Raw genomic sequence first — 26,425 nt, 5'->3', positions numbered from 1 at the left:
CTTTGTGACCCTTCAGTGGGGTCTCGGTCCTCTCCTTTAAATCCCCCAGACTCTTCTCTGATCGTCTGCTCCAGGTCCCACCCTGAACGCACAGTACTTGAGCATAATGTGTAGGTGACTTCTAGAAGATTGGATTTAAACAGATGCAGCAAAACTAGCATAATAACAATCCGGTTTCAGTATATTATTGAAATGTTCTTTAGAAGTGATGCTCTGTGAATGTATGCAGAGACCAGATCAGTGCGATAGGTGATAAAGGGCATTCACATTCTCTGCGTGCGCCGTCTGTCAGAAACCTGCTTCACATCTGCTGCTGGGATGAAAAGAGCAATGTTGTTCCTTTCAATTAAGGCTCCCAACACACGCATCAGCAGCAGATCGGCTCCCGCTGACCGCTGCGTGTCCGTCTGTGTACCGCGGGTGTCAGCCTTCGTCTGTCTGAGCTACTAAACGGTCCCCTCCGCACTGAGATACAGAAAACATGAAACATGAAACGGCTGTGAATGCAGTGAATTTCCTTCAATGAGGGCGGTTGTTTCTAAAATCACATTGTTCCTAATATTGATTGATTCTGCAGTGCAGGGGTTATGGTGTGTATGGTTCTACCACATAGGAAAGAGAAACAATAATACTTTAAAACAGAAGCTGTGACTTATACGTTTATTTTTTTGTATTTTCTATCTAAAGGAACATTTTGAAACCTGAGAAGGATGGTGGCGTTCATGGTTGACTGACAATCTTCAACCACACACGCTTTTACAACTGACATTGACCTACATATTAGAAAGAAATTTAAAATAATGAATAAAATAAAATAAATAATATAATATATTTATATATAATAGTATTCTGTTTCTGTGGAGTTATTGTATTATAGGTTTGCTGAAATGTTCAGCAGATCACTGTAGTTTAATCAAGGCCTGCCTCGACTATTTGAAGACAAATCCTGGTTTTCCTTCTCCCCGTTGATTGTTGAATGCAGCCCTCAGGATGCTGAGGCTGCATTCTTGGAGCAGCGGCGGCCACCGGCCTCCATCTGCATCCTGCAGCTCCGACTCCTGTCACCTGACACCTCCTGCATGCTAACAGGCCTGCGAGAGCCTCTTCAGGCCGCGCGGCGCGCACTGTGGGCCACTGTGCTGTCCGGTGACAAGTGTGGAGGGACAGGAGCCAGGAGGCGCATAGGAATGCAGCAGGGAGCGTGTGTGTAGCGCTCGCTCCCAGCGCCAGCTCAGAACGGAGGAGCGGCTCTCTCAGGCTCATTGAGGCGAGCGCTTGTTTTCTGAGCTTGTTTGCTCATGGCTAACTCGCTTCTCTCAGAGGATCTCAAATCTTTTCACTTCGTTGCTGTCACTTTCCTAATTATTCTTTAAGCATCACCGGAAGATGTGAGTTAAATCTGCTGCTTAACTCAAGGAGAGCCCAGTTAAGTACAGTCTGTGTTAGGCATGTAAATATCATTAAAGTCATAAATAATGCAGAATATGGGAAGTTAAGGTTTTCATCGTCATCATCATCATCATCTACATTAGAACACCTAGTGTATTAAAAGGCTGTGGACACGAATCACACACATAAGAGCAAGAACCACAGGCAGCAGCAGAACCCAGACGGGTCGGTTGGTCCAGCGACTGGAGGCCTGCAGCTCCAACGAGACCTGCAGAAAGCTGCAAAAAGCAGCTTAACTGAGAGATGATTCAGTGACCTGAGCCCAGCCTCAGCAAAAACAAGTTTTATATGAATGAACTGCAAAACCCATCCCCTAGATCTTTATACAGGGTATGTTTTTTGGGTGTCGCAGCTTAATCAGTTGACAGATTATGGGGATTTGAGTCTTTACCTGCTGGGTGAAAAGCAGCCCCCCATCCATCTATTTGCCTGTGATCACTGCAGCCTCTGAATCACGCAAAAGACAAGTATACAAAGACAAGCACAGACCCACTGTTTATCGTGTGCTTCCTGTGACCTCATGCACATGAAGTTATAAATACACACACACCTACTTGAACACACAGCGCGGTCAGCAAAGGCACCTGTGTGCATAGCTGCTCCGTTGTAAGCGTTTGCTTTACCTGACTGATGATCGCTCAGGCTGTCGGAGCAGCACAGAGGCTTTGTTGAGGCGGATTAGCCGCCTGCAGAGCCGGGGCTCGGGTTACGCTCTGGTTTGGGCTCAGCCGGGGTTTCGCGGCGCACTCGCTGACCCGCAGGTGTTAAACCGGGACCTTTTCTCAGCTAACAGCGACCCGGTTGCGGGAACGGACAGGTTGAAGGTGCGAGGAGACAGCTTCACTCTCAGCACATGGTTTCCCGCGTAAAAGAGCCCACGGTGACGTGAAAGTCAGTGCAGAAAGCCACAGTTTGTCATAGTTCAACTAAAACTCTGGAGTTTCTGCCTTTCAGTCGATTTCTCAACTAATTGGTCATTAGGATGCTCATCTGACGGAAACCTTCCCCCAATTAGCCACCTTTTATGGGAAGTGGGCTGTTAGTGCCCAGTTGTTACAGGAGAGCATAAGTTAATTGTGCCAAAGTTATCTAAGTAAATGATATGTTAATTATTATGGTAGTTGCTGCCATGGATGATATAATTTCACACCAATTACAGGAGACGAGTCACGCTGGTTCCAGTTTATTGCCATTACTACTATTCAGCGTGGAGTCACAGCTCAGGGTGCAGCCGTTCATCTGACCATTCAAGTATCATAAATTAGTCTTGTGGCAAACATGCAACAAATACAAGGATTGGACCATATGTGTTTTGATGTAAATCGGTTTAAATGAAATAATTTGTGCAATTAGTCCCCTTTGAAAATGATCCTGGAAATCAGCACGTGCTGCCTCAATTCAGTGGTTCAATAATACGTACTGTAGCTTCGCTCGGGCAAGAAGTGAATATGAGCATGTTTCCAACAAAGTGCTGTTTTTGTGGAATCTGATAGATGATAAGACTGACTGAGTTCAGGATGTTGAACAGTTACTGTTTGAAGGGCTCTGCTGATAAATGTTTTCACTAGTGTATTTATTTCTGTACTGACTTATGTGGTTAACTCTGATTTTATTTAATTTAACTCAGACACTGTTGTGTAGAATAACATGAAATATGTCCAAATGTTTGTGTCTGGGTGATTATAATGGCCCTGGTTCGGCCGCTGAAAGCCTCCCCGGCCACGTAATTGGCTGTTGTTCGGAGAGTAAACACCCGGAGAAGTGTTGAGCCTGTGAAGGGTCGTGTGTTAACATGGCGAGTGCTGAGTGCACTGTGCTTCTGAGTGACTTTAAGTCTGGTCTAACCCTAACCCTAACCCTACCAAAGCGCTATCTTTCAGCTGTTGTGGTTCACGTTTGGAGAAGAAGAGAAAGTTGACCAATCAGCAGAAGCATTTTAGTTTCAGGAAGAAGTGGGAATGAAATAATACTGCAGAAAAGTACCTGTGACTTTTCTACATTATTTTTGACTTTCAGTGAATTGTAAACATAGAAAGGTTGTCCAGACTTGTTGTGATATTTTCTCAGCTCTGAAGTGGATTTCTCTTTTTAATGGTTGCTGGACAGTTTAGTTTATCGTCATCATTTATTTATTTCATCCTAATGAAACATGCTCATCAGTCTGATACTGCTGGCGCTGACGCAGCTTAAAAACAGAGCTCTGCTAATTGGTGCAGAGATTGAGCCTGCTTTGAAAACACTAATCTGCCCCTCCTCTCCGTTCAAACCCTGAAGGACAGGAAGGATGTACATTAAGGGCCAAAGTACTCAAAGTCGTAAAAAGTAATGACAGCGTCTGCTGATGCTGGTGAGCTGCTCCGGTCCAACCGTGTGCCGGGAGTCCATTATTTGAAGACACTGTGTGAGTGGTCATATTTTTTTTTACAACATTCTTAATGGTTATGGATGAAAATGATGGCACACATGATGATGCCGCTCTTTCCACGAGGCGATAATGGCGGTCACATGCCATTTAGGATAGAAGAGAGGGACTGGTAATAGCGGGGAAAGTGCAGCGCGAGAGAGAGAGTGGGGCCGTATTAAGACGATTAGAGACAAGGGGTTAAGAAGGATATCATGAGCGCGAGAGGAAGAGGAGCAGGCGAGAGATGAGGGGAGAAGTGGTGGGTTAAGATGGCAGGTCCAGCCCTGCTCTTCCCTTCCTCCCTCCCCAGGGGGCAGATGAGAGATGAGAATGCCTGTCATTCAGTGTAGTTTTCCAGCCCTCCACCCCAACGCTGGCGCTCAATGCGCTGCTTCCCCAGTTTAAGCTCATTCTTTTCCTCTCGTTCTCCTTCTAAATCTTTCATTTTCAATTTTCTTCTCTTTCTCTCGAAACAGCTTCTGTCCTATTTCAGGTTTTTTCAAGTATAATGAAATGAGTGTTTTATGTCTTCAGCCCATTTGCCTGATATGAACTCTGCGGGTGTTTATCAACTGAGCTTTAGCAAAAAAACACTGCTAGTCTAAAAAATGGACTGTACTGAAAACCAGGCGTGTCCAGCTCAAACAGACTCATTCAAACTAATCAGATGCAAAGTGGAAGCAGGTAGACACAAACTCACACCCAAAATGATTGAATCGCAAAGCACAATAATAAGCACAATAAAAGCCACAGTGCATGGAACAAACCCAGAGAAACAAACAGGGATAAAACTGAACAAAGCTGTTAATGTAAATGAAACTGAAAATCATATATACAGAAACACGTGAGTAGTCAAACAATGTCAGAAGTAAAATCACGGGTAAATCAGCCAGAAACAAGGGAGGAAGGAGAAAGCGAGGCGCAAACTCAGTAACATGACGTGAGCAAAGCCATGTTTATGTGGCAGCAGCAAAACCAGGAAGAGTTACATCACAGTGACCACAGCGGCCGAGAAAATGAAGGAATCGACAGAAGCAAACAGACTGTTACAGGACGCAGCATAAAAACGTTTAGGTGACCAAAAACATGAATCACTACGAATACTGTATATACAATAGAAATATATACACTAGATTGAGTGGCTGTGAGTCTACGTCTAATCAAAACCTTGTGTTTGGTAAAAAACTTTCAATCGTACATTGCATCATGTAGTTTTGCAATACGATATTTCAACTGTATATTTAGTGAGATAAATCCCCTTCAAGCCCCAGGAATTCGGATTTGTTCAGTAACAGTAGCTTTTTACTTCAGCCAGTCTCCTCATATGTTTCCTTCCTCCTCGCTCGTCTTTCTCTGTTTCCTCCGCTCTCCAACGAGGGCGGTCGCCGGCAACTGTGAGCGAGCGAGAGGAGATCAGCGTTGCTGTCTGAGCAGCAGGCTGGTATCTCCACTCCAATAACAATTACATCAAGTGGTGTGTTAAATGAGGTGACCCACAGTTCAGTGGCTGGTGCTAATCACTGCAGTCTGCTGCCTAAACACAGCGATAATGACCGGCAGAGGGGAGGATTCAGCTGTCTCCCAATGCTTAATTTAACCCAGGCCCCGACTGTACACGTAGACACGCACATGGTGGCCGATGGGGAACCAGATGAACCGGAGCAGCAGTGAAGGAGATACACGTGTGTCTCATGTGTCCGTCCTTGGCGATCGAGCGGCCTGGTTGTATGGAAACGGGCCGGCGTGTGCTGATCTATCAGCCGCGGCTCTACAGCATCTCTCCGTTATGACCCTGCCCATCATCGCATCCCCGCAGTAAATCTGTCCTCAGACCCACACATGCTGACATGCGGTTCTGATCCAGAGACTCCACAACTGGCCCACGTTGAGTGGAATCGGCCGCGTCCCTCCCGTCCAGGTCGACCAGCGACGCTTTCCTCGCCGCCGCGTCAGATGTGGGAGGAGGACGTGAGCGGGTTCAAGCAGCTGAAGGACGCGTTTCCGGACGTGAGCGGCACTGTCAACGGGAAGCGGCCTTTTAGTCCTGGGCCAAACATCGCCTCCTCTCTGTGGCCTTTTGCTCTGAATAATATGAACTGTGCCTGCGAATTGCATGTGGGTGGATTATTTATCCAGAATATCAGAATATTTTCTGGGCAACACCCTGTTCTGGATTCAGTTACACATTTACTGGATCTGATCCCAAATTAAGAAAAAACTAATGACTCATTTGTAAGGAAACCGTTGCTGAGAATCTCTTATTATGGAAACGGAGAAAAGGTTTTTTGTTGTTTTACTGCAGGCTCCGCTCCAGTGTTGTGGATGCAAAGGAAATTTCACCGGGGTGCTAAAGTTAAGTGTTATTTCAAAATCTCTGAAGATTTCTGTATCCAAGAACAATATCACAGCCTCGCTATCGCATATAGATTAGCCACAGCGCAAACTGTGAGCAGATGTTTAAAGAACGGCTTTATAGTCAATAAAAATTATTGCGAGGAGAGAAAGAAGATTTGTTTGGACGCAGATTGACAGTGACTGTTTCTCCAAGCCAAACAATATAAAAACATTCTTCTCATGCTGTAAAACCGCTATAAATATTTTCTAATGAAGGGTGTTACTTATATTGACTTTAACTCAGATTTAGAATAATTAGAATTTGCTAAATTCATTTTGTGCTGGATTTTATCTCATTTATTTTGGATGTGTTCGGTGCGTCGTGTTTCCCGTGGCCTCTGCGTGTCTGCCTGCTTTATATACTCACGTGTGCGTAACATTGTGAAGTACGCTTGCGCTTCGTCGTGGTAGGGAACCATTTCACATGCACGGACGGTGTGGCTGGAAGCGCGGCGTCCGCAGGCGTTGACAATGGTGCGTCTCAGAGGGCGCGAATATGACATACGGCCTCTTAAGTTGGAGCGGGCGAATCTGAGCCGGGGAACTTCTAAAGCGGGCGCGTGTGAACCCAAGCTAGAACCCCCCCCCCCCCCAACCCCCCCGCACCCACCACCCCCTCAGCCGGTATGCGCGGATCAGAGATAGTCGCCCGTTTGCAGGCTGATGGACGACACTTTGACAGACACTCGGTGTCAAGGAGAAGTGGGGTGGGGGAGGCGAGGGGGAGGCGTGGGGGAGGCGGGGGGCAGATTGAGTGGGCCAGGTGCAGCGGCTGGGCGCTGGCATGCGGGGCACTCGCAGGGTGCGTCTATGTTTAGTCCTTACATGATGTTACATGTGCTGTTTTTTCTGGGCCTGCAGTCGGTCGCGAGGGGGGCAGAGCGGTGCCTCTCAGGCCCTTCTCCAACCGTGGCCATTCACAATGGACACAATGGACTGCTTTTGTTTTGTTGTTTTTTTTTAATATGCAAAAAATGAGAAACGTGAATATGAAAATACAGTAATGTTGGTTGGATTGAACATAGTGGACGAGGGGAGTGGCCGCAGTCCTTGATTCATAATTAGCTAAATCCAGTTAAAAAAAAAACGTGGACCAGTTAGTTTCCACTTGAGACCCGTCGACAACTGTTCACGTCGCACAAATTCGCCACTGCAGAAATCACGACACACGTTTAGTTCACGGCACATCGGTGATTGATGTGTTAGGTTCATATGTAGGTGACTACGCGTCCACACAGCGAATGATTCCCACTGTGGATTTGGCAGGTTTTCTTCCTGACGCAACCGCTCACTGAGGGAATTGAACCCGCGCCCTCTTCCCTAACCAGCGTTGGCATCACAGATTGTGGTGCTGCTGAAGGTAACAGCTTGCTCTCTGTGTATTTTCCCACCAATTAAGAGCCGTGTTCACACATGGAGTCAATTGGACATTCCTCAGGCTTTGTATTAGGCAGCTGGAAGGATAATGTCCATTTAACGTGTGGGCCGACTGGCGCTCGCGTTGCCGGAGTTCAGGTTTCCAATCTGAAAACAGCCTCGGTTGTGCACATTTTTTACTGTCTTTGATCCAATTAGCCCCCAGTGTTTGACAGCGTACGTTGTTGTATGAGTTTCAACACAGGCGCAGCAGCGTTAGCACCAGGCTCCGTCACGTGAGCGGTCCCTGCAGCCACATGCCCAGTTGAACCCCGCTGGCTTATTTCAACACGTTCTATTGTCAGCAGTATGTGTGGGTGGGGGTGTTGGGTGGGGGTGGGGGGGGGGGGGGGGTAACAGCAGTACAGTCAGGTCTCTGATCTCTTGTCACTCAGCTGGCAACTTGTCAGGGGATCTGCGCCGCATTTCCTAAATAGTTAAAAAGATTCCGACCTATTTTCACGGGGCGACTCCTGAAGGACCACCGTGATGTGGACGTTAGGGTCATTTCAGTAAATTACAGACGTAAACGCGCCTTTCTCTTATTCTGCCCTTGTTGGGAACGCAGATAGTGCTTAACGAAATGTTTACCCCCTGCGCTGATTGCATTTACATAATACAAGTAGTGCCCCCGAGCGGATGGGGGATCACGTGACCCCCACCCCGTGACCCCTGGCGTCGTTGCCACCCACCGTTGTGCGTCTCTGAGCGTTCCTCCTGAGAGACGCACCTTTTGTGTGGAGGGAGTCTCTCCCGAGTGTCGTTTTGAGAAGCCGTGCAGCCCGTCGAGACGCCGCATGTGTAATTGTGCCAAACAAATAAACTCTTTCTCTCACACACACACACACACACACACACACACACACACACACACACACACAGACCTCCGAGCTCTAACACAGGACCTGTGGGACTTTTAAATCAGCGTGTGCTCTTCCCCACTCCCCTCTTTCACATCCCTTCAATTTTCTCACATCATTTTGGCTTCTTCTTCCACATATTTCTAGCCCTTCACTGTGTGTCACTCTTACCCCCCCCCCCCTCTCTTTCCAAACCTTGTATAACCCCACCCCCCTTTTTTTCAGAACCTTAAACACTACAAGCTTTCCAAGCCTGAGTTTTTAGCATTTCTCCATCTTCCCACAAAACGCCTATTACTCAAGCAAGTCAACTCCGCCGCACTTTGATGTGTGTGAGACCTCACTGGTGGATAAATGCTGGTGTTGGTGTGCGTGTGTGTGTGCCTGGGTGCAGTGGCGGTGTGTGAGAGAGCTTTGCAGGCTTGTCATGGGCGGGTGATTGAGTCCAGACGTCGCGGGTTTGTCCTCACCCCCTCCTTCCCAGTCTCTGGTTGTGGGTTCAGAGTGTAGTGGGTCCTAAACGGGTGGGGCCACCGCTCCCCGGGGTGCAGTAAAGTGATAGGGCAGCACAGGAGGTTCAGATCGCCCCTGGGGAGGCGGGTCAGAGGTGAGAGTCTCGGGCTGCCAAGTGAGGATCAGGGCCGTGTTAGTTAAACATGCTTCAGGTGGGGCCGCGCTGCAGCCGTGGCTGCTTGGACTGGGCCACATCTGGCTTTTCTGTGTGTGTGTGTGTGTGTGTGTGTGTGTGTGTGTGTGTGTGTGTGTGTGTGTGTGTGTGTGTGTGTGTCAGCATATTCCTCTGTGTATTCCTTTTAAAGAGCAGATTTATTATGTTTTTTATGAATACATACATTTAAACATCCATTGATGCCATATTCATTATTATTTAAATAATCCGTGCTAAATCCTGCTTGTGTGTTAACACTCTTGACTTTACCTTCTAACAGTATCAAACTTAGGAATGATACATGCAAAATGCTGGCATGCAGTAAATAACAGACAGTGATGGCTTCAGACGATGCTTTCTGTCTTTACACGGCACATGTGACACAGCATTTGTCATCACCATGTGCTGCAGCCATGTACATTCTCAACCAACTGCACTTGTAGGAGCTGCTGTTTGTGTCCGCACCACGCTATGTTTAGGCATTTGCTCTTTGTGAGAGACTTCTAAAGAAAGATTTAGAAAATACCTTGTTGTCCTGATGGGCTTCTTCGCCCGGGGCCTCCTGGATCCAAGTGTCCCTACACGCTGAGGTCATTTAACCTCACACTAGTACAGCAAGAACCAGCTGAGCGCGGTCGGACTCACGGTCGGGAACGGCGTGAAGACAAAATAACAGCAAGACGTGATTTCCAACAGGAGCGTCCTGCGCTTCCACATCTGCCACGGATCTCACTTTCCAAGCTCACTTTCTATTGCATGCAGCAATTTATTAATTATCTGCAATTGTTGCACTGAAACATAATATTTAGATGACAGGTATGGATAAAAAGAGACAAAGTCACATTTAAAAATAAATTTTAAATGTAAAATGTCACTTGTTTTTTTTTTGTCTCATGCTGGAATCAGGACTCGTTATTTAATTGTTTTATAGGAACTCTGAAACCTTTTTAAGGAGGTGATAGAGTCTTTATTTAATTGTCACAATAAGATCATTATGTTGACATATCTTGTTTGACTACACCATTAATTAAAGTGTTTAAAGTGTCAACCAAGAGCAGCAGGCAGGTTTTTGTAAATGATGGAGACGAGCGAGATGAGAGCCTTCTTGAGCAGGAAGTCGGAGAGAACCCAGGAATCCAGCAAACAGGGATAAAATACGGCCACGCTAAATGAAGCGTGCAGCACTTGATGGAGAATTGAGGTTTTTTTAACGGACCTTTTAAACTTCACCTTCCATCCCTCATCAGCTCCTAAGATAGACGGGAGCGAGGTCAGCCCGTCACCCGGGCTCAGACACTGACCAAACACTGGCTCTGCGGCTGAATAATGGCGCTGCCGCTGACCTCTGACCCCGGCCGCATTCATATCAGCGCAATCCTGGGACCTCTTTGTGCCGCGGTTAAAATAAAAGTCATCAGAAGCTCCATCGCACGGATGCGAAGAGACTCACATCGCAGCCAATTCCTCGGTGCACTTGTTCAGCAGGTGCTCTTGGAAAATATGTGTGTGAGGTTATTTTAACAGAAGCGCTCTCCTGGACTCATGTGGCGTTCGAGGTTCTGAACGGGTTTGTGTTGTGTTCTAAGTCAGAACACTGTTGCTGAACACGGGCGCCGTGGTAACGTGAACAGCCATCTTGGCCACAGAGGGGGTTTATGAGCGGGCCTGTCGGCCCCTCGGGGTTTTACGCTGACTGAGTGATGGAGCCCCGCTGTGTGTGTGTCTGCGTGCGTGTGCGCGTGTGTTGAGTGACACTCACCCCATGCTGGCGTTGCTGCTTTGACCTCCGTGACACCAGAATAGCGTTGTCAGTAATTAACCTGCCTCATTCATGTAGGACAGGCGGAGAATCACTCGTCTCACTCAGTCTGCTCGCTGTCAGGAATATTCGCAGTAAAGGGTCAGTTCACTCAAACCAGGCCACGCTGGGTCCAATTACCTGCTGGGCTTTTGTGGGAAAATGCAGGTGTCAGCAGCTAATAACAGCTCAGTTCACTGAATTAGTATCTTAACACAGTAGGATGCACCGACATATAATTTACACATTAGTGGTAAAACCCAGTAACCAGTGCTGTTTTTGCTCTTTTTCCTCACACCGTAACATAAGGAACAAAGCCAGCAGACGTCAGAATACACATAACATGTGTATGTGTGCGTGTGTGTGTTTGTGTGTGTGTGCGTGTGTGTGTGTGTGTGTTTGTGTGTGTGTGTTTGTGTGCATGTGTGTGTGTGCGTGCGTGTGTGTGTGTGTGTGTGTGTGTGTGTGTGTGTGTGTGTGTGCGTGCGTGCGTGCGTGCGTGCTTGTGTGTGTGTGTGTGTGTTAGCCTGGCACACAGTGCGTCAGCAGCTGACTGAAGGACGGGTAGCGATTGGCACCAAACAAGACCACCAGGACCCACAAGCAGGCTGCTCTTCCTGCCTCTGCTTCCTCGCGCTCTCCCCAGCATTCGCGTTGCTCGTTAACTATCCGAGGTGCCTTCCCACGAGCAGCAATGTGTTTTCAATCTGAGGCCAATTATTCATCTCCCCTGCTTTGTTCCCAGCGAGGGGAGAAAATGGCAAACTGTCTGTGCTTTACAGGCTCCGATTTTGCAAACCCTCTGCTGTCAACGCCCGGTCTGACCAAGCCCCCTGGCAGACACATCATCTGTTCAAATACACTGTGTGTGTGTGTGTGTGTGTGTGTGTGTGTGTGTGTGTGTGTGTGTGTGTGTGTGTGTGTGTGTGTGTGTGTGTGGTGTGTGAGTTCCTGAACATATGTGTATACATATGTGCGTGTGTATAATTAGCCAGCTAAGTAATAATGGCTTTAACTTCCCTGTGGCAAAACGCTGTGAATGATGGGACAGGTGGGAGAGACCTCCCAACCCCGAGGGCGAGTGGATGGACAGACTCCATTTAAGTGACGTCACATCACATCACATGACCAGGGCGTTATTACTCACTGCTGGGCCCATAAACAGTTCCCCCTAGAGGCTGCAGCCAGCAACTGCGGATGTCCTCGGCGGCGGCTTTAATCGTTCTCTGGGTTTGTGGAGGAGTAAAGTGAGGAACTTGATATAGAAGCAGCGTCAGGTCTGCAGTTTGCGGTTTGTGTGTGTATGTGACAAGATCTCGGTGTGTTCCTGTGGCTGAAAGCATCCGTTCCTTTGTGTCTTTGTGGACTAACCCTGGGAAGCTGCCCCTCATCTGACCCAACTGTGTTCATAGTGAAAACAACAGGAGCACTTTATCCTCTTCTTCTCCCCCTCCTTCGTACTTTCTTCCCCCTCTCGACTGCATTCTTCTTCTTCCGCCGTGCTCCTCATTTACTTCCTGTCACTCCCACACTCTCCTGTTTTATCATTGCCCCTCACTTCTTACGTCTGACTACTGATTTGCTCTTTTCTGTTCACATACAGGCTATTTTCTACCCTCTTCCTGCTCCCTCCTTCTCTTCAGGACTTATCCATGAACTTTTCCGAGGAAGTCAGAGGTTTTTGGTCACGCAGACCAAAAACGCTAAATAAATAAATGCACCAGCCTAGCAAGACCGTGTGCTTTTCTATTCATGCCAATTAAATGAAAGTGTAAACAAAGTGTTAGCATTTCTTTGTCAAACTTTATTCTGGCCAGCACGAAAGTGGCTTTACTGTTATACAGTGTGTAGATATCATGTTGGTTTATGGTTTCATATTTTCCTTCCACACTATCTTGGAACAATCTTTGTAATCTGGCACTAAATACAATAAAGGCAGTGTTATTTTAGTCAGAGTTTTGGTAAGTTAGTGATATTTATAAGATGGAATAGAGAAGAAAATATTTCAAAATAAAATAATTTCCTGTTCATTAGTTATTTTCTTTTATCCTTGCTGTTTTTTTATTGTTTCCTTCCCTCTACATCTTCATCACTTACTCTAAATGCACACAAACCTACCAACCCAACTTCTGCTCCACCTTTATTATGGCGGGCCAAACACAGCAGAAGGGGATAAAGAAAGCAAACAATGTGAGGAGGGAGGGGGTCTGATTGAAAAGTGGGGGATTATCTGTAGATGTGTGCTTTGTTAAGAGCTCCAGTTACTGATTCATCGATAAGTCCCTCTAACTGGCTGTGAGTAATTGAGCCAATCAGGGATCATTAATCCCCAAGACAAATAGATTTAGGATTTAGGTGCTTTTATTTTGTTAAGGACTCATTATGGCACATTTATAACTAATGGTGAACTGAAACCAGGTTTTTACTTTTAATTTTGTGCCAAAATCTACTGATGCTTTTTGGCTCCAGCTATGAAAACCCACAGCTGTGGATGAGCCCTTTTAGCCTCCTGCTGCTTTGAACGATGCCAGAAGGAAAACACAACTGTTGAAATCAACCCTGTGAATGCTTAAGTACGCATTAAACGGCTAATAACAACAAAACCATTTAGGAAAATCAGAGGAATGAATCTTAGTGGTAATGAAATGGAGGAAAGAATGATGCAGAGGTTCCCAATGAATGAAAGGTTCTCAGTGTTTAGTCCACTCCACAGCAGGTGGGGCTGAAATGAAACGTTCTCACAGTTTCATAGTGGAGATAGTAAAGATCAGCAGGAGAAAGTCCCACCAGCTTCCTCTAAAGAAAAAAAAGAAGAGTTAGAGTTGAAATATCATCCACTCGACTGCGTCTTCTGGCTCTGGGTTTTATCAATATTTCATTTCTGCCAGTCAAAAACCTCCATATTGCCTCAATCTGGCAAACATCTGGTTCACGCGCTGTGCTGCATTTTATGGCCTTCTGTACTGAACATAAGCTGTATGCAGCTTCTTCGCTGGATACGTTTGGCACCATTTGACCATGTTCATGCAAATCCAGGTTTATTTGTCTGAATGTAAACATGTAACAAATAATAACACCAATAACAAGACCAAAATTTACACTCACACTCAGCTTCTGGGGCTTTTCAAGATGGGGGAAAGCTTCCTGTTCAAGGGGATTGTTTTAGTATTTATATTGCTTATATTATTATAGTATTTATTTTATAATTATTTAATATATAACTCATAATTTTAGTTAATTTTAGTATTTCCTTTAATAATATTTAATTTTTATTTATTTAACACTTTTAATATTTTTCCAACTGTCATGTATGCACCCTAAATGTGGTAGTACTGTGGTATGAATGAAGTATGAATGGAACAGATTAAATAGACTCTGTTGCTAATTTCTTACTGTGTAGAAGTGAAATCCAACCAGAAGTGGTCACTGGGACTTATTGTCTTAAAGAGTGGAGCACGTTTTTGTTCCCATTTCAGCTGCATTCCTAATGTATTTCAACACCAAGTGTCCAGGTGTGAGCAGGGTCACTGTCGCTTCCTCAAACCTTTTCTCACTTTGCTTAATTCTAAGTAACCCCATATGCTTTTCCGGGGTCAGGTTTGATTGACAGCTGGGGGACGCTTGTGAGCGTGAAGCTATCATTTTGGGCTTAACAAAGACACCAGTGGACAAAGCACGAGCATTTCACGGCGCTTCTGGCCGAGGATGTGATACCGTGGAGCCGCTTGACCCCTGGTAGTCAAAATAACAGCCAGCACCTCTGAAACCGAGGCCATGCTGTGACTGTGTGGAATTAAAGCTCTCAGCTGGTGCTGGAGGGGGAAAAGGCCGAGAGAGAAAACAAGGGCTTTGGTTTCTCGTTCGTCCGGGCTATAATTAGAGAGAAAGAAAGATTGGAATATGGCAGACAATGCCACAGGAGCCCGAACCCTGCTATCATGCACAGAAGCACATCCGCCCGTTTGTGGCCCCTGCAGGCCCAGGAGGACGGCCACTAATCCTGCAGCACGTTTCCAATCTGTGTAATGACAACCTGATACCCCCTGCAGACTGCGGCGTGCACACGCCTCCCATCGTTCCTCTCACGCTTCCCACAGCCCCAGCATGTAGATGCATGTCGGCCCCTCCCCTTCCTGTTTCACCTGGCTGCCGATCAGCTGACTGGTGTTTAGTCCCTAAGTGAAGGGTAAGAGTAGATCTAATATCGGACTTGTGCCGTTGTGTAAGTCTGACCCGTTTCCCCCGATGGTCCTCACTGTGTGAAGATACAGAGCTGGAGCATTGAAGACATACGCTGCACGTCAGTGATACGGCACCGCCGGCCATTAGCAGCTACAGATTCACGGAGCAGCCAAATGTGTCTCGGTTAAAAGCCTCAGAAATGCAACCTTATACGACGCCTGTGGGAATATACGTTTCCAATCACTGTCAGGAATGAATACCTGGCATATCTCCCCGGTGCGATTCTCACCCCCAATTCTCCCGTCCGCTCAGTTTACAGTCAACAGCAGGCGTAAACGTCGGCCGCATCATGGCGAGGCCTGAGCTCACACTTCATTTTCCAAGACTCGGCGATTCCACCAGGGGCTTCTCCATCACACTGTCACACTGGGCTAATGAAAATCTCATTTTACAGAGGGATCCTCCTAGAGCTGCTAAAGGCACATGCTAACCAGGGGATTAGCCCTGTAATGTTAGGGGACTTTAATTTCAGCAGCAGCATAAGTCATCACTGCTGAGCAGTAACATTGATATATGGCTTAGGCCTGAGCAGCGTGTGTCACAGAGGGTTGCTCCTGCAGCGGCCGAGCTCCGGGACGATTCAGTGGATTCTCACAATAGCTTTGAGATGACGTGATGAGATCTGGTGAACAAAACTAGCCACTAGTGTCATTAGCTGTCACTCCTCAAACAACCTAATGAACGGGCTCCTTTTCACTTAAACAGCTGCAGTTGATCTACCTGAAATGCAAACCAGGAGGCGAGCTGCAAACAGAGCCCACGCGCGTCCTATCATTTTCACTACATCGAACCTTGTTTTTGCAGGTTTTACCGGGGCGATTACCACATCGACGTCTGCATCAACGACTACCTTGACGTGTACTGTCCGCACTACATCGGCCCCGTGTCGGACGAGCGGGCCGAGCGCTACGTCCTCTACATGGTGAACTACGACGGCTACAGCTCCTGCGACCACACTGCCAAGGGCTTCAAGCGCTGGGAGTGCAACCGGCCGCTGTCGCCCAACGGACCGCTCAAGTTCTCCGAGAAGTTCCAGCTCTTCACACCCTTCTCCTTGGGCTTCGAGTTTCGCCCCGGCAGAGAGTATTATTACATTTGTGAGTATGCGCCTTTTCCCTGTATTATTTACCCTTACAGTACCATCGATTGAAACATTAAAACCTGTATCATTTTACCAGAAATAATCTTTATTACCAGTTGGAATTGAAATTTAGTTTGCTCCTTTTCATTCCTGATTCAAATCAAACTTCATCGGGTAGATATTTTTGTTGCACTAAATGTATATATTACTACTGTACAGTAGAGTTAAAATCTGACATTAACACAGAAGATCAGCATAACTTTTTTTTTTACTTTGAATCTTTTGACAAACGCAGCAGCAACTTTCAGTTATGCATGTGAAATGAGGGTCGAGACAAAACACGAGGCCGAGGGAGGAAAACATTTTTGCTGCGGAGTGTTGATTGTTGCCGACTGGCTGAGCTCAGCTTTCTCGCCCTCGTGAGACAACGAGCAGCTGGAAAGTGGTGTTTTCCTAAGTGGAGTCAGAGTCGTGGATGGGCAGAAGGTGGAACTACATGTGATACTGTAGAGCTCCACGCTGGGGTTAAGGTATTTAGCTGGACTCGCTGATGACGGAAGCATTAGGAAATAGGAAGAAGCAAATAATATCAGTGGAAATGGAAGTTGAATGGAGGTTAACACTAATGTCTAACATTCAGGAAAAATCTGTGCAACAGGTCTTTCTATAAAGTGTTTGAAAGCAAGAATGTTTTTAAATTACTGTAGTAAAAGAAAAAACACAAACAAAATAATGTAATTTTCAGGATTTACAAACTGCGCTCCAAGCAAAGCATCTGGGGCAGAACCACTGAGACAGTCCACATGCTGCCAACCCAAACTACTTGTCTATTTTCATTGCAGAATTGTATTTTGTGATTTATTACCCTTTGCCTGATGTTTCTGTTTGTTGGCGAAGCTTCTTGACTCCGCTGTTCAGAGGATTTTGGTGGTGGTGTAAAGTTAACCATGCCAGAGAACTGTTGATATTATTGCTCCTTGGGTGTTGATAATAAAAAGCGTAGACTGACTAAAGAAAAGAAGCACAATTGGGACTTCACTGTGATTGATGAGACTGAGTAAAGATGAGGTTCCTGTAGAAAGGCAGAATCCAAATGGCTCCAAGCGGTTTTAGGCTCGATGGACTATTTGACTATGACTCATTTGTCAGATCCTCAATCACCAAAGACCCTTTTGGGATCAGAGGAGCTGAGTACGGAGTGAAATAACAAAAGACAACAATACCTCTGGGAACATACCAAGACATTTAGTCAGAACACTTCACATAATACACGTGTGTTGAGTTAAAACTCTAAACAATTGGCTAAAAGAGACCAAAATGCCCTGTAGGCCAGCTGTGTGGTTGTAAGAGTGACCGCTTACATAACAATCAATAAAATTAGCAAAACTGCTGAATGTTTTCAGGTTTTACACAAGGTAGACATGCAGAGACAGAATATAGCATTTAGACATTACCTCCACAGCATTCAAACCTCACACTGCCCTCAAAGAAGAAACAACAAAAACAACAAAACAAACAACAAAAGTTCTGACTTTTGAGCATTGTACATTTTGATGAATTTCTATTTATGATTCTAAATGCTGACTCTCTGCCATATAGGTTTTTGCTAAGGCTCAGTACAGTACATGCTGGTGAGAAAATCTGTCTTCCTTAACCACATTAAACGCATACTTTTTCAAATGGATACTTTTTGCCCTGTAGCAACATCCACGTCCACAAAGTGCAGTTGCATTAAACTACTTGATGTTTTATCAGCTGCTGGTATCAGTGTCGGATTGCTCAAACAAAGTCTAACAATAGATGATAGTTAATACCGGTGTTGTACATCTAATATGCTTTGGGATTCTGTTAAGTGTCCGTGTAAGTGACATTGAAGGGTGGTTTGTGCTCGCTTGTCTCAGTGAAGACAGGCGCTCCTTTGTCCTCCTTTGTGGTGATGCTCACTGGCCCCAGGCAGGGGAAAGGGTTGGGCCATGTCAAGAAGATGACACCTGCTCAGGCCCTGTCTGCCTGGCAGACAGATAGACAGACGCCCGAGGGCGAGCTGCCCCGGGTTGGGGATCAGTGTCGTGACTAGTCCTTGAAGGTCAAAGGTCACGGGGATGACGAAGAGGTCTGAGCTTCCAGCTTCTCATGGCCTCAGAAGGCGGCGTGTTTTTCTAGTAGAGCCCCGTTGCAACGGGAGAAAGCCTGATCCTAATCTCAGGGGATAGAAATCCAATTTTCAGAGGAGACAGTTTAGAGTCTGGCTTTGCCTGTGTGAGAGGCACGACTGTCTCACAGTAAAACCCCAGCTCTTCAAACGCCCAGGTCCCGCTCTGTACAGTCACAGAGATCTACATCGATAATGACAGGAACTGGGGCTGCGTAACAGTTTCCCTTTAGCTTTTTGAAGCTGTCGCAGAGACAAAGAGCTTTGTTGCCCGTGATCAACCAGTCATCACAAGAAAGAACACTTTTTGATCCCGCAGCATTCATATCATGATCTGTCTAATTCAGCCAATCAGAGTTAGCGACAGGGAGCTTTAGCGTCATCCCTCCCCGATGGCGAGGCAGTGGACAGATGACCTGCCCAATGCTGGGCTTCTAAGGTTTCAGGCAGAGCTGGAGTTACAGTCAAGATGAAGCATGGCCACGTAGCTTGAGGACAGAAAAAACAAACCGGACTGTGACTCCAGTGGCAGACATGAGAAAGAGACAGAGAGACAGATGGGCAATTCTGTGTGAAGAGAGTGAGGGAGAGAGAGAGAGAGAGAGAGTGAGAGAGAGAGAGAGAGACTGACAGAACTGGAGGAAAAGATGGAGGAGAGTGAGACAGGGACGGGTCCAGCTGCATTAGACCCATTTTACCTCTGGAGTAATGAAATAGTAATGAATAAATCTGTTATTGTTTTGTTTTGTTTTGTTTTTTATCAATGCTGCTTCGTTGTTTATCTCATTTAGTTTCGGTCATCTGTGTCCTAAATGTGCATCATCTTATACAGTACATAACACACCTCACTGAACTCTCAGCTGTTGTGTTTACCTGTGTATTTTTGCTTCGTGAGGACAAACACATAATGAGATGTTTGTAATTGTGGCTGTTAGCTGTGCTGCCATTTAAACGCAGGTCTCAGCGGGGACATTAATTGGAAACACATATGCATCGTTACTATGGTTACCTGATGTTTAACGCACTAAATCTTACTTTTAAGTGAATGTGGAAAAAAACAAACTAGCAAAAACCTGGACAGAGACTTTGCTGTTGATTGTTAAGTCGGCATCTTGAGGTTTGGTAACATTTTTTTTTAACCTTTTTAAGTATGTAATGTTCTAAGTATAATAAATAGGGGATGATGTCCTGATACGTGTAATGCAGGAGTGCAGAGGTTCACCAAGAAAAAGTTTAGACTAATGACAGCAGAGGCAGCATGGACAGAAGGAGCGTGAGAAATGAAAGAAAGGAGTTGTGCCCAGTCGAGTTCAGGGACAGAAACTGAGCCGGCGAGTTTTCTCGTCTGTTCCAGTGGAGGGTGTGAGGTGAGACACTCGACACCCGCTGACACAGACAGAAGCAGCGTGAATGACACCGCGTCTCTCTCATTTATTTCCTCCCTCTGCCGCTTCTCTTCCAATATTCCTCTCACGACAAACTTTTAAAGATGATTCTTTTTTCCTCCTTTTCACAGTCACAAGACATCTGATAAACAGCCTTTTGAAACAGGAGCCAGAGTCATTGGCAGCAGTGGAAACACTGACACCGTATACTTTTATCAGGAATTTACCACCGGGTCAGAGTCCGTCGCACGCGGAGCGTCTGGGTGAACGGGTGTCCGTGGACAAACTATGAACACGGCCGCTCACACACGCACATAGTTGAGAGACCGCAGCCACATATGTGCATGCACACAAACCCAGCACATGGTTATGAATATCCACACGCGCTCAAGAGATGTTTGGGGAAATGACAGAGGTCAGAAAACTCAGGCACGAGGAGAAGTCTGGAAAAGAGAGGAGAAGATGTGCTGCGGGATAAAGATGCAGGCAGACAAAACATGAACATGTTCCTGCGCAGTGTGCGCAGCTGGAGACTCCCTCAGTTCTCTGTCAGACGCTGGGGGCCCAGCACCACTTGGAAAGTAATTAGTTTTGTTACCAATCACAGCAACGCCAAAAAAAAGTTGAATCTTCTACAATAAGGAAACAGAGGAAATGAGATTTTTGTAGCAGAGCATGACAGCGTGCCACGCACCTGCAGAAATGAGTGCCCGTGGCCAAATTAGACTTGGAAATCCGAGGGTGACATTGAGTTGTTTCACATCATAAAATATGGAGCAGGAAGCTTTTTTACATGAGGATGAGAGAGGGGGGGGGTTCAGGTGGCGCGATGGAGCTCTTCAGACTGTATTTAAAAGGGATAAGTGTGGAACACCTCTGATGAAGAAACAAATCGACCTTGTCGGATCGTGCGTTCCTGCTGCCGAGCTGATGTTTATGAATGAAGGTAGATTTCAGAGTGTGAAGAGGTCTCGGGTGAAGCTGTGGAGAGAATGTTGAGTGGGTTTGTTCATAGTTTGTTCTTGCTTAACGTGCAGATTGGTCACTTTCAGCAACATGTTCGGTGTATGATGGTTAAAAGGAGCATTGATGTGATAAAACGTCCGTGTTTATAATGTTGTTTGAACACAAGCAGCCATGTTCCTCTTTCTACCATGTGAAGTAAAAGATTTCCAAAGACAGACCATTCATCCCAGTGTCATTGTAAAGTTCAGTTCATTTCAATTGACATTTGTCCAAGTCTAGATTAGATTGAGAACATGTTAATGTGCATTGTTCTTATTTTACTATTGCTTTTTATTCTCTGCAGCTTCGCTCACTGACAGCAAGGGGAGAAGGAGCTGCCTCCGGCTCAAAGTCTTCGTCAGGCCTCACAGTGAGTCGCACATTGTTGTGTCTACTGCGTCCAGTTGCTCATTCCTCGATGATCGAGCCGTGAACAGCGTGACGCGCGACTTCTCTAATCTTCGTATCTCTGTTTCTTCTCTTTGTGTTTTAAAGACAATTGTGTGAAAAGCCCTGGGACTGTGCAGGAAGGGGTCGAGTTTGAGGACAACAGTCACAACTCTCTAGAACCGAGAGGTTGGTGGGAACATGCAGCTTCTATGTACAATAATGCTCGTATGCTAGAATTATGCTTGTTTATATATATTGATTTTTGTGAAACAACCAAAGTGACATATTATCTGAATATTTATTGGACCACAAGGTGACACCAAAACATGTCATTGCCTTTGGGTCCTTATGCTAAGCTAAACTAGCATAAAAGCGATACTTTATACTTGACACATAAAGTGAGTCTCATTTTTCAGTCACTGTCATTTTAAAAACAATTTTTGATGTTTGATGTAATATATTGTAACAAAAAATTAAAGTTAGTGCGATATCCCAGCAGGCATTTCAGCATATAATCATAGTTGAAGGTCATAATTATGGCTCAATGACCAGTGGATTATGTGTTATTTCTGTCAACGTTGTAGCATTACATGTTAGTATTAAACGTTGATTCAACGTTACATCAATATCACAAAAACTACTGACTTTATTTCAATGTCAAGTTGTAGGTATTTTGTTAGTTCTTTTACATCCTTTGGCATTGAATGGTTCAATGTTGCATTAAGTAACAACAATAACTGACCTGATTTCATCACATTTTAACACTGTTAAAATGTTATGTGCCTGCTGGGACAGCGAGTGCTACGTGTTGCTACATGTCAGTAATATGCTTAAGTAACTCTTTACCCCCAAACTAATTCACGCGACTAGATGGAAAGCGTACACCTTCGCCTTTGTTAATGACGCCGCTTCGTTCTTTCAGACGGTATCGGCCACGAGTCCCCGGAGCCGTCGAGGAGGGACGTGAACGCGGCCGTCCGGCCCCAGAGCGCGGCGCTGCTGCTCAGCTCAGCTCTCATCCTGCTGGCCGCCATCCTGTCCTCATAGCGCCCAACGTGAGGATTCCCCCCCCCCCGGAACGGGACCGCCCTGCCCTGCAACCCCTCCCCTCAAGGAGCACTTTTTTAGACAAAAGACAAACACTGACAATCTCTCTTAGTGGGCACAGAGAGAAAGAGACTTCAGCAGCGAGCGAAGCCTTGGTTGTTGCTTGACTTTGACAAAAGCCAACTAGTGTGATTTTGGACTTTCCACTGGGTGCTGATGGCCGAGGCACCCTGGGGCGTCTGTTCGCCTCGCTACCACTCACAGTATGCAGATATTTCACATTACTTTGTGTTATAGACAAGCACATGTACATGCTTTTTAACATATACACCCCATTAAACACAAACTGCACAATCACTCGGCGAAGAAGCACAGCAGGATCCCTCAAACGTTTACAGACTTTTAACATGTTAACTTGTTTTGGTTTTTATTCTGGAGCATCATGTAACCACTCCTCACATCATGTAACATGATTAAATCAAAGAGGATCCGGGAGTGACACATCACATGCAGGCCAACAAGAAGGATGTTGTTGCTAGGACACTGTTGCCAAGGGCAAATATGGGTTCAGGACGGGCCTTTGATGACTTAACCTGGATCTTAGGTTAAAAAAGATGTGTTGTTTCAGACTGTGGAGGACCCACTGGAGAGGAAAAGAAAAGTTAAAGATGCACTCATCTTCTAGTGGTTGGATCGGGGTGATTTAACGATTAACATTTTTGTTTTTACAAATCGTGTAATTCAAAATAGCAGCCAACTCTGGTGTACAGTAAAATATTTGAAAGGAGCTTAGATGTCGATTTGGTATTTTGCCAGGCAAAATGTATTTTCCTATTTATTGTGAAGTCCTTGTGCTTTTTTCTGTTCTGGATTAGTCTGTAAGTACAGTAGTAAGGCAATAAAAAACTAACACTTACCCCACACATTAGTTCATATTTCACACTGTTCCTTTGACACAATCATACAAAAACACTGAGAGCGGTTCATGTATTGCTTAGCTTGATTGTTGATGATGAGTAATTGTTTTATAAGAAAGTCCAGAAAAAAAAATGTCTGATGTGTTATCAGGGTGTAGAACTAGTGGAGTATTTGTGTTTCAGTTATGTTAAAGGAATGTCACAGATGTAGGTTTACTATTACACTATTGCTTTTGTGGATCACTGTCGTAACACGACTATTGTAAATAGAGGCGAATGTCCTACAGAGTTCAGGGATGTGTCCATGCACAACAATGAATAATTTGAATTGTTTTATCAGGACCTGGGCTGGGATTACTTTTCTCTAAATAAAGCAGCACAAGCTTCCTGTGGATGCTTTCACTGAGACAGTGGCACAGTTGCAGAGCAGGTGCTGGTGGAGTGTGCAGGGTGGAGTCAAGGGTCGCGTGTGATTCGATTGCATTCTTTGATGGTGTGTAAAGTGGCGTCTGCACAGAAAATGCACCGGGGGCACCCTCGTACCGGCTATTTCTGGAATGAAACATCGACCACCAGTAGAGATGGAATAGACTGGGCTGAGACGAGGTGTCCTGTTCTCTCAGAGCCGAACTGAAACTCTAGCACCTGAGAAGGAACAGAGAGACAGAGGGAAGAGAGCGAGACGTGACGCTTCACGCTGCTCCTGCTGAGATCAATACTCCTCTTCCCCCCCCCCCCCCCCACCCACCCCTTTTTCAAAGCAGGAACATGCTGTAAACATATCTTCTCCACTCATCACTCTCAGCAGCACCGTTACCTTCACACGCAGCCACTGCCAAAATAAACTGCAGCCCTCTTCAAACAGAAACTCGGTAGGACCTGCTCACAAAACCATGCAGAGGTCACTCTGGGGTGAAGAATAGACTGAAATGAGATTCATCACTTTGGTAGAAAGTGTAGAAGGAGACTCATGGTCATGATAAACTCAGAGTTAAATGAAGACAAAATAATATTATTATTAATTCATTAATTATTAATATTATTTATGGAGAATAACGTTGAAAATATAGAACAAACAAGAAGAAAATAGCAAAACAATATACATCCAGGTTTGTCCCATATAGAAATAATGTCTTTTTTACAATATCAATGCTAATAAAAGAATAAAAATGTAAATTTAATAGAAAGTGAAATTATTATGTAATAAATCATGTTTTACTGAAATATCACATGAATAAAAAAAGTTTAATAGCAGTAAATATCATAAAAATGTCATAAGTTTATTCTTTTATTCAGAGCCGTATCCTCCAAGTCTCAGATATTTATTATATTTGACAGTGGATTTAACCCTCGTAGTCATAGAAGAGACTGTTCATGAGACCGTCCATCGTCATAAACAGCACAGGATTTAGAAAGGGCGACAGATTGGATTTTAATGTAGTATTAAACACTATTCACCTTTCATTTTATAATGGTAGATAAATTGGTTGTCATTATTGATAAAAGTAATCCTCCTCCTCATCATCGTGTTATCTAAGCAATTTGTTAGACTTTCAACAGAATTCAATACTTCTCATTTTCCAACATCTCAAGTCTACTGAACCATGACTGAACCTGTAGCCATGTCACAATGAGACAAAGCAAGCAGTTTGTGGATACTGTGTATCCAACACGTTGTAACAGTGTTAGGTACTCCTCTTTTTTCACACCTCTTCTGAAGGGCAATTTAACTGACATTAATGTTGTTAGTAAGGCAGAAGTCAATGTTTGATATAAAAATGCTTTATTTCATTTTTTATGTCTTTTATATGAAACAGAAGAACAAACAGGTTCAATATTCTCCTCCTTTATCTGTAAATGTTTCTGTGTGAACATGGCGCATATCAGACATGTGTGGTCAGGTTAACAATCATGAATCAAAAGGCCTGAAGAAAGAACAGACAACACTCCAAGAGCTGGACTTTTTTTTTCTCCCCTGCTTTTTTAAAAATGATTAACTCAATTTTGTTCCTTGTGTTGTTGCATCCAAAGGATTTTCACAGTGCAGGATGTTCTTTCCTTCTGCGTGTGCTTTTCTCGCTGAGCTTCACCTCCAGCTGTTTCCCATCCGGGCGAAGGTATCCGCGGCTACCATCGCCATGACAGCAAATGTTGCAAGATTCAGGAGATGCGATTGACTTTTCCAAGTGTAGCAGCGCGATGTGTTTGTGGCAGCATGGGAAAATTTGATTTTCCACCTCAAATTGTACATGTTTCATGTTTTCTGAACAAGCTGAGCATCGTGGAGGGAAAGTAATGTGTTCTATGGATTACTTCTGCACCTGAGTTTAGTACAGTACTATGTAGCCTGAAGCTAACACCACTGTGTCAATGGTTTGCAATGTCTGTATCTAAAAAGGATGTGCACTTTTGTCAGCACGTCTATTGGGAACTTCGACAAAACTGCACATCTTTTCATTGTAGTAACTGTACCTTGTGCCTATATGAGCCCCATCCTCATCTGTACTCATCTGAACTACGCTCTTTCCTGCTCAGTCTCTCACCACAATTTTCTACAAAAAGACAATTTCTTTGTAAATACACGTGTTGGAGCAGCTCTGACTAACTAAAACAACAAAAAAAAAAGGATTTAATAAATACTTCTTTGTCGTTGTAATTATTGTGTGTGATTTGTTTCCATCCATCGGCGTGTAAATGAGTGGCAGCTTGTGAAATGGAAGGAGCGCTGACGAGGCGTGAAGGCTTTGTCGGAGCGGCTAGCGCCGGGTGTTTGTCTTGGTTGTCAAACGACGCACAATCGCACGGAGTCCGGGGGAAGTGGGTGAACAGCTGTTTCTCTATAATCTAGAGGTAATTCGCAGGCTGGAAAAACAAAAACTGCAACGGCTTCGATTAATCTTGGGGGGAATGTGCAGCGCTTCAGGGAGCTCTGCCAAGAAAAGTCCATCTCACACGCTCTTTGCTCCTCGCTGTGCGCCGCTTCTCCTGCCGTCTGCTGAAATTTCTCCCTTTTTTTTGTCCCGCCCTTCCTTTTTCTCCCTCTGTCTCTCTCCTGACACCCGCACCTGATGCAAGCTGTGTCAGATGTTATACAGGCCAATTGTATGTAGACCATGTTGTCATTAAGTCTGAGTCAAAGTGTATCAAACGTCAAAGTTGACAGTAAGAATAAGTTTTATCTTAAAAAAAGCACAGGAAAGAATAGAAAGAAGGAAACA

General features: G+C 45.1%; 1 protein-coding gene across 1 annotated transcript in view; it reads left to right on the top strand.

Moving 5' to 3' along the window:
- Nucleotides 1–25,863, top strand: part of LOC114866888 (ephrin-A5-like) — a 56,711-nt gene extending 30,848 nt beyond the window's left edge. Inside the window, exons 2-5 of the mRNA XM_029169124.3 lie at nucleotides 16,035–16,327; nucleotides 21,158–21,223; nucleotides 21,349–21,429; nucleotides 22,166–25,863. Of these exons, the coding sequence (XP_029024957.1) occupies nucleotides 16,035–16,327; nucleotides 21,158–21,223; nucleotides 21,349–21,429; nucleotides 22,166–22,290 (565 nt within the window). The 3' untranslated portion in view covers nucleotides 22,291–25,863. The remainder of the gene's footprint in view (nucleotides 1–16,034; nucleotides 16,328–21,157; nucleotides 21,224–21,348; nucleotides 21,430–22,165) is intronic.
- Nucleotides 25,864–26,425: the final 562 nt, after the last annotated feature.

This window comes from Betta splendens, chromosome 12 (genome assembly GCF_900634795.4).
Source record: "Betta splendens chromosome 12, fBetSpl5.4, whole genome shotgun sequence".
In the NCBI taxonomy this organism is placed as follows: domain Eukaryota; kingdom Metazoa; phylum Chordata; class Actinopteri; order Anabantiformes; family Osphronemidae; genus Betta; species Betta splendens.
This window is presented reverse-complemented; position numbering and strand designations above follow the sequence as displayed.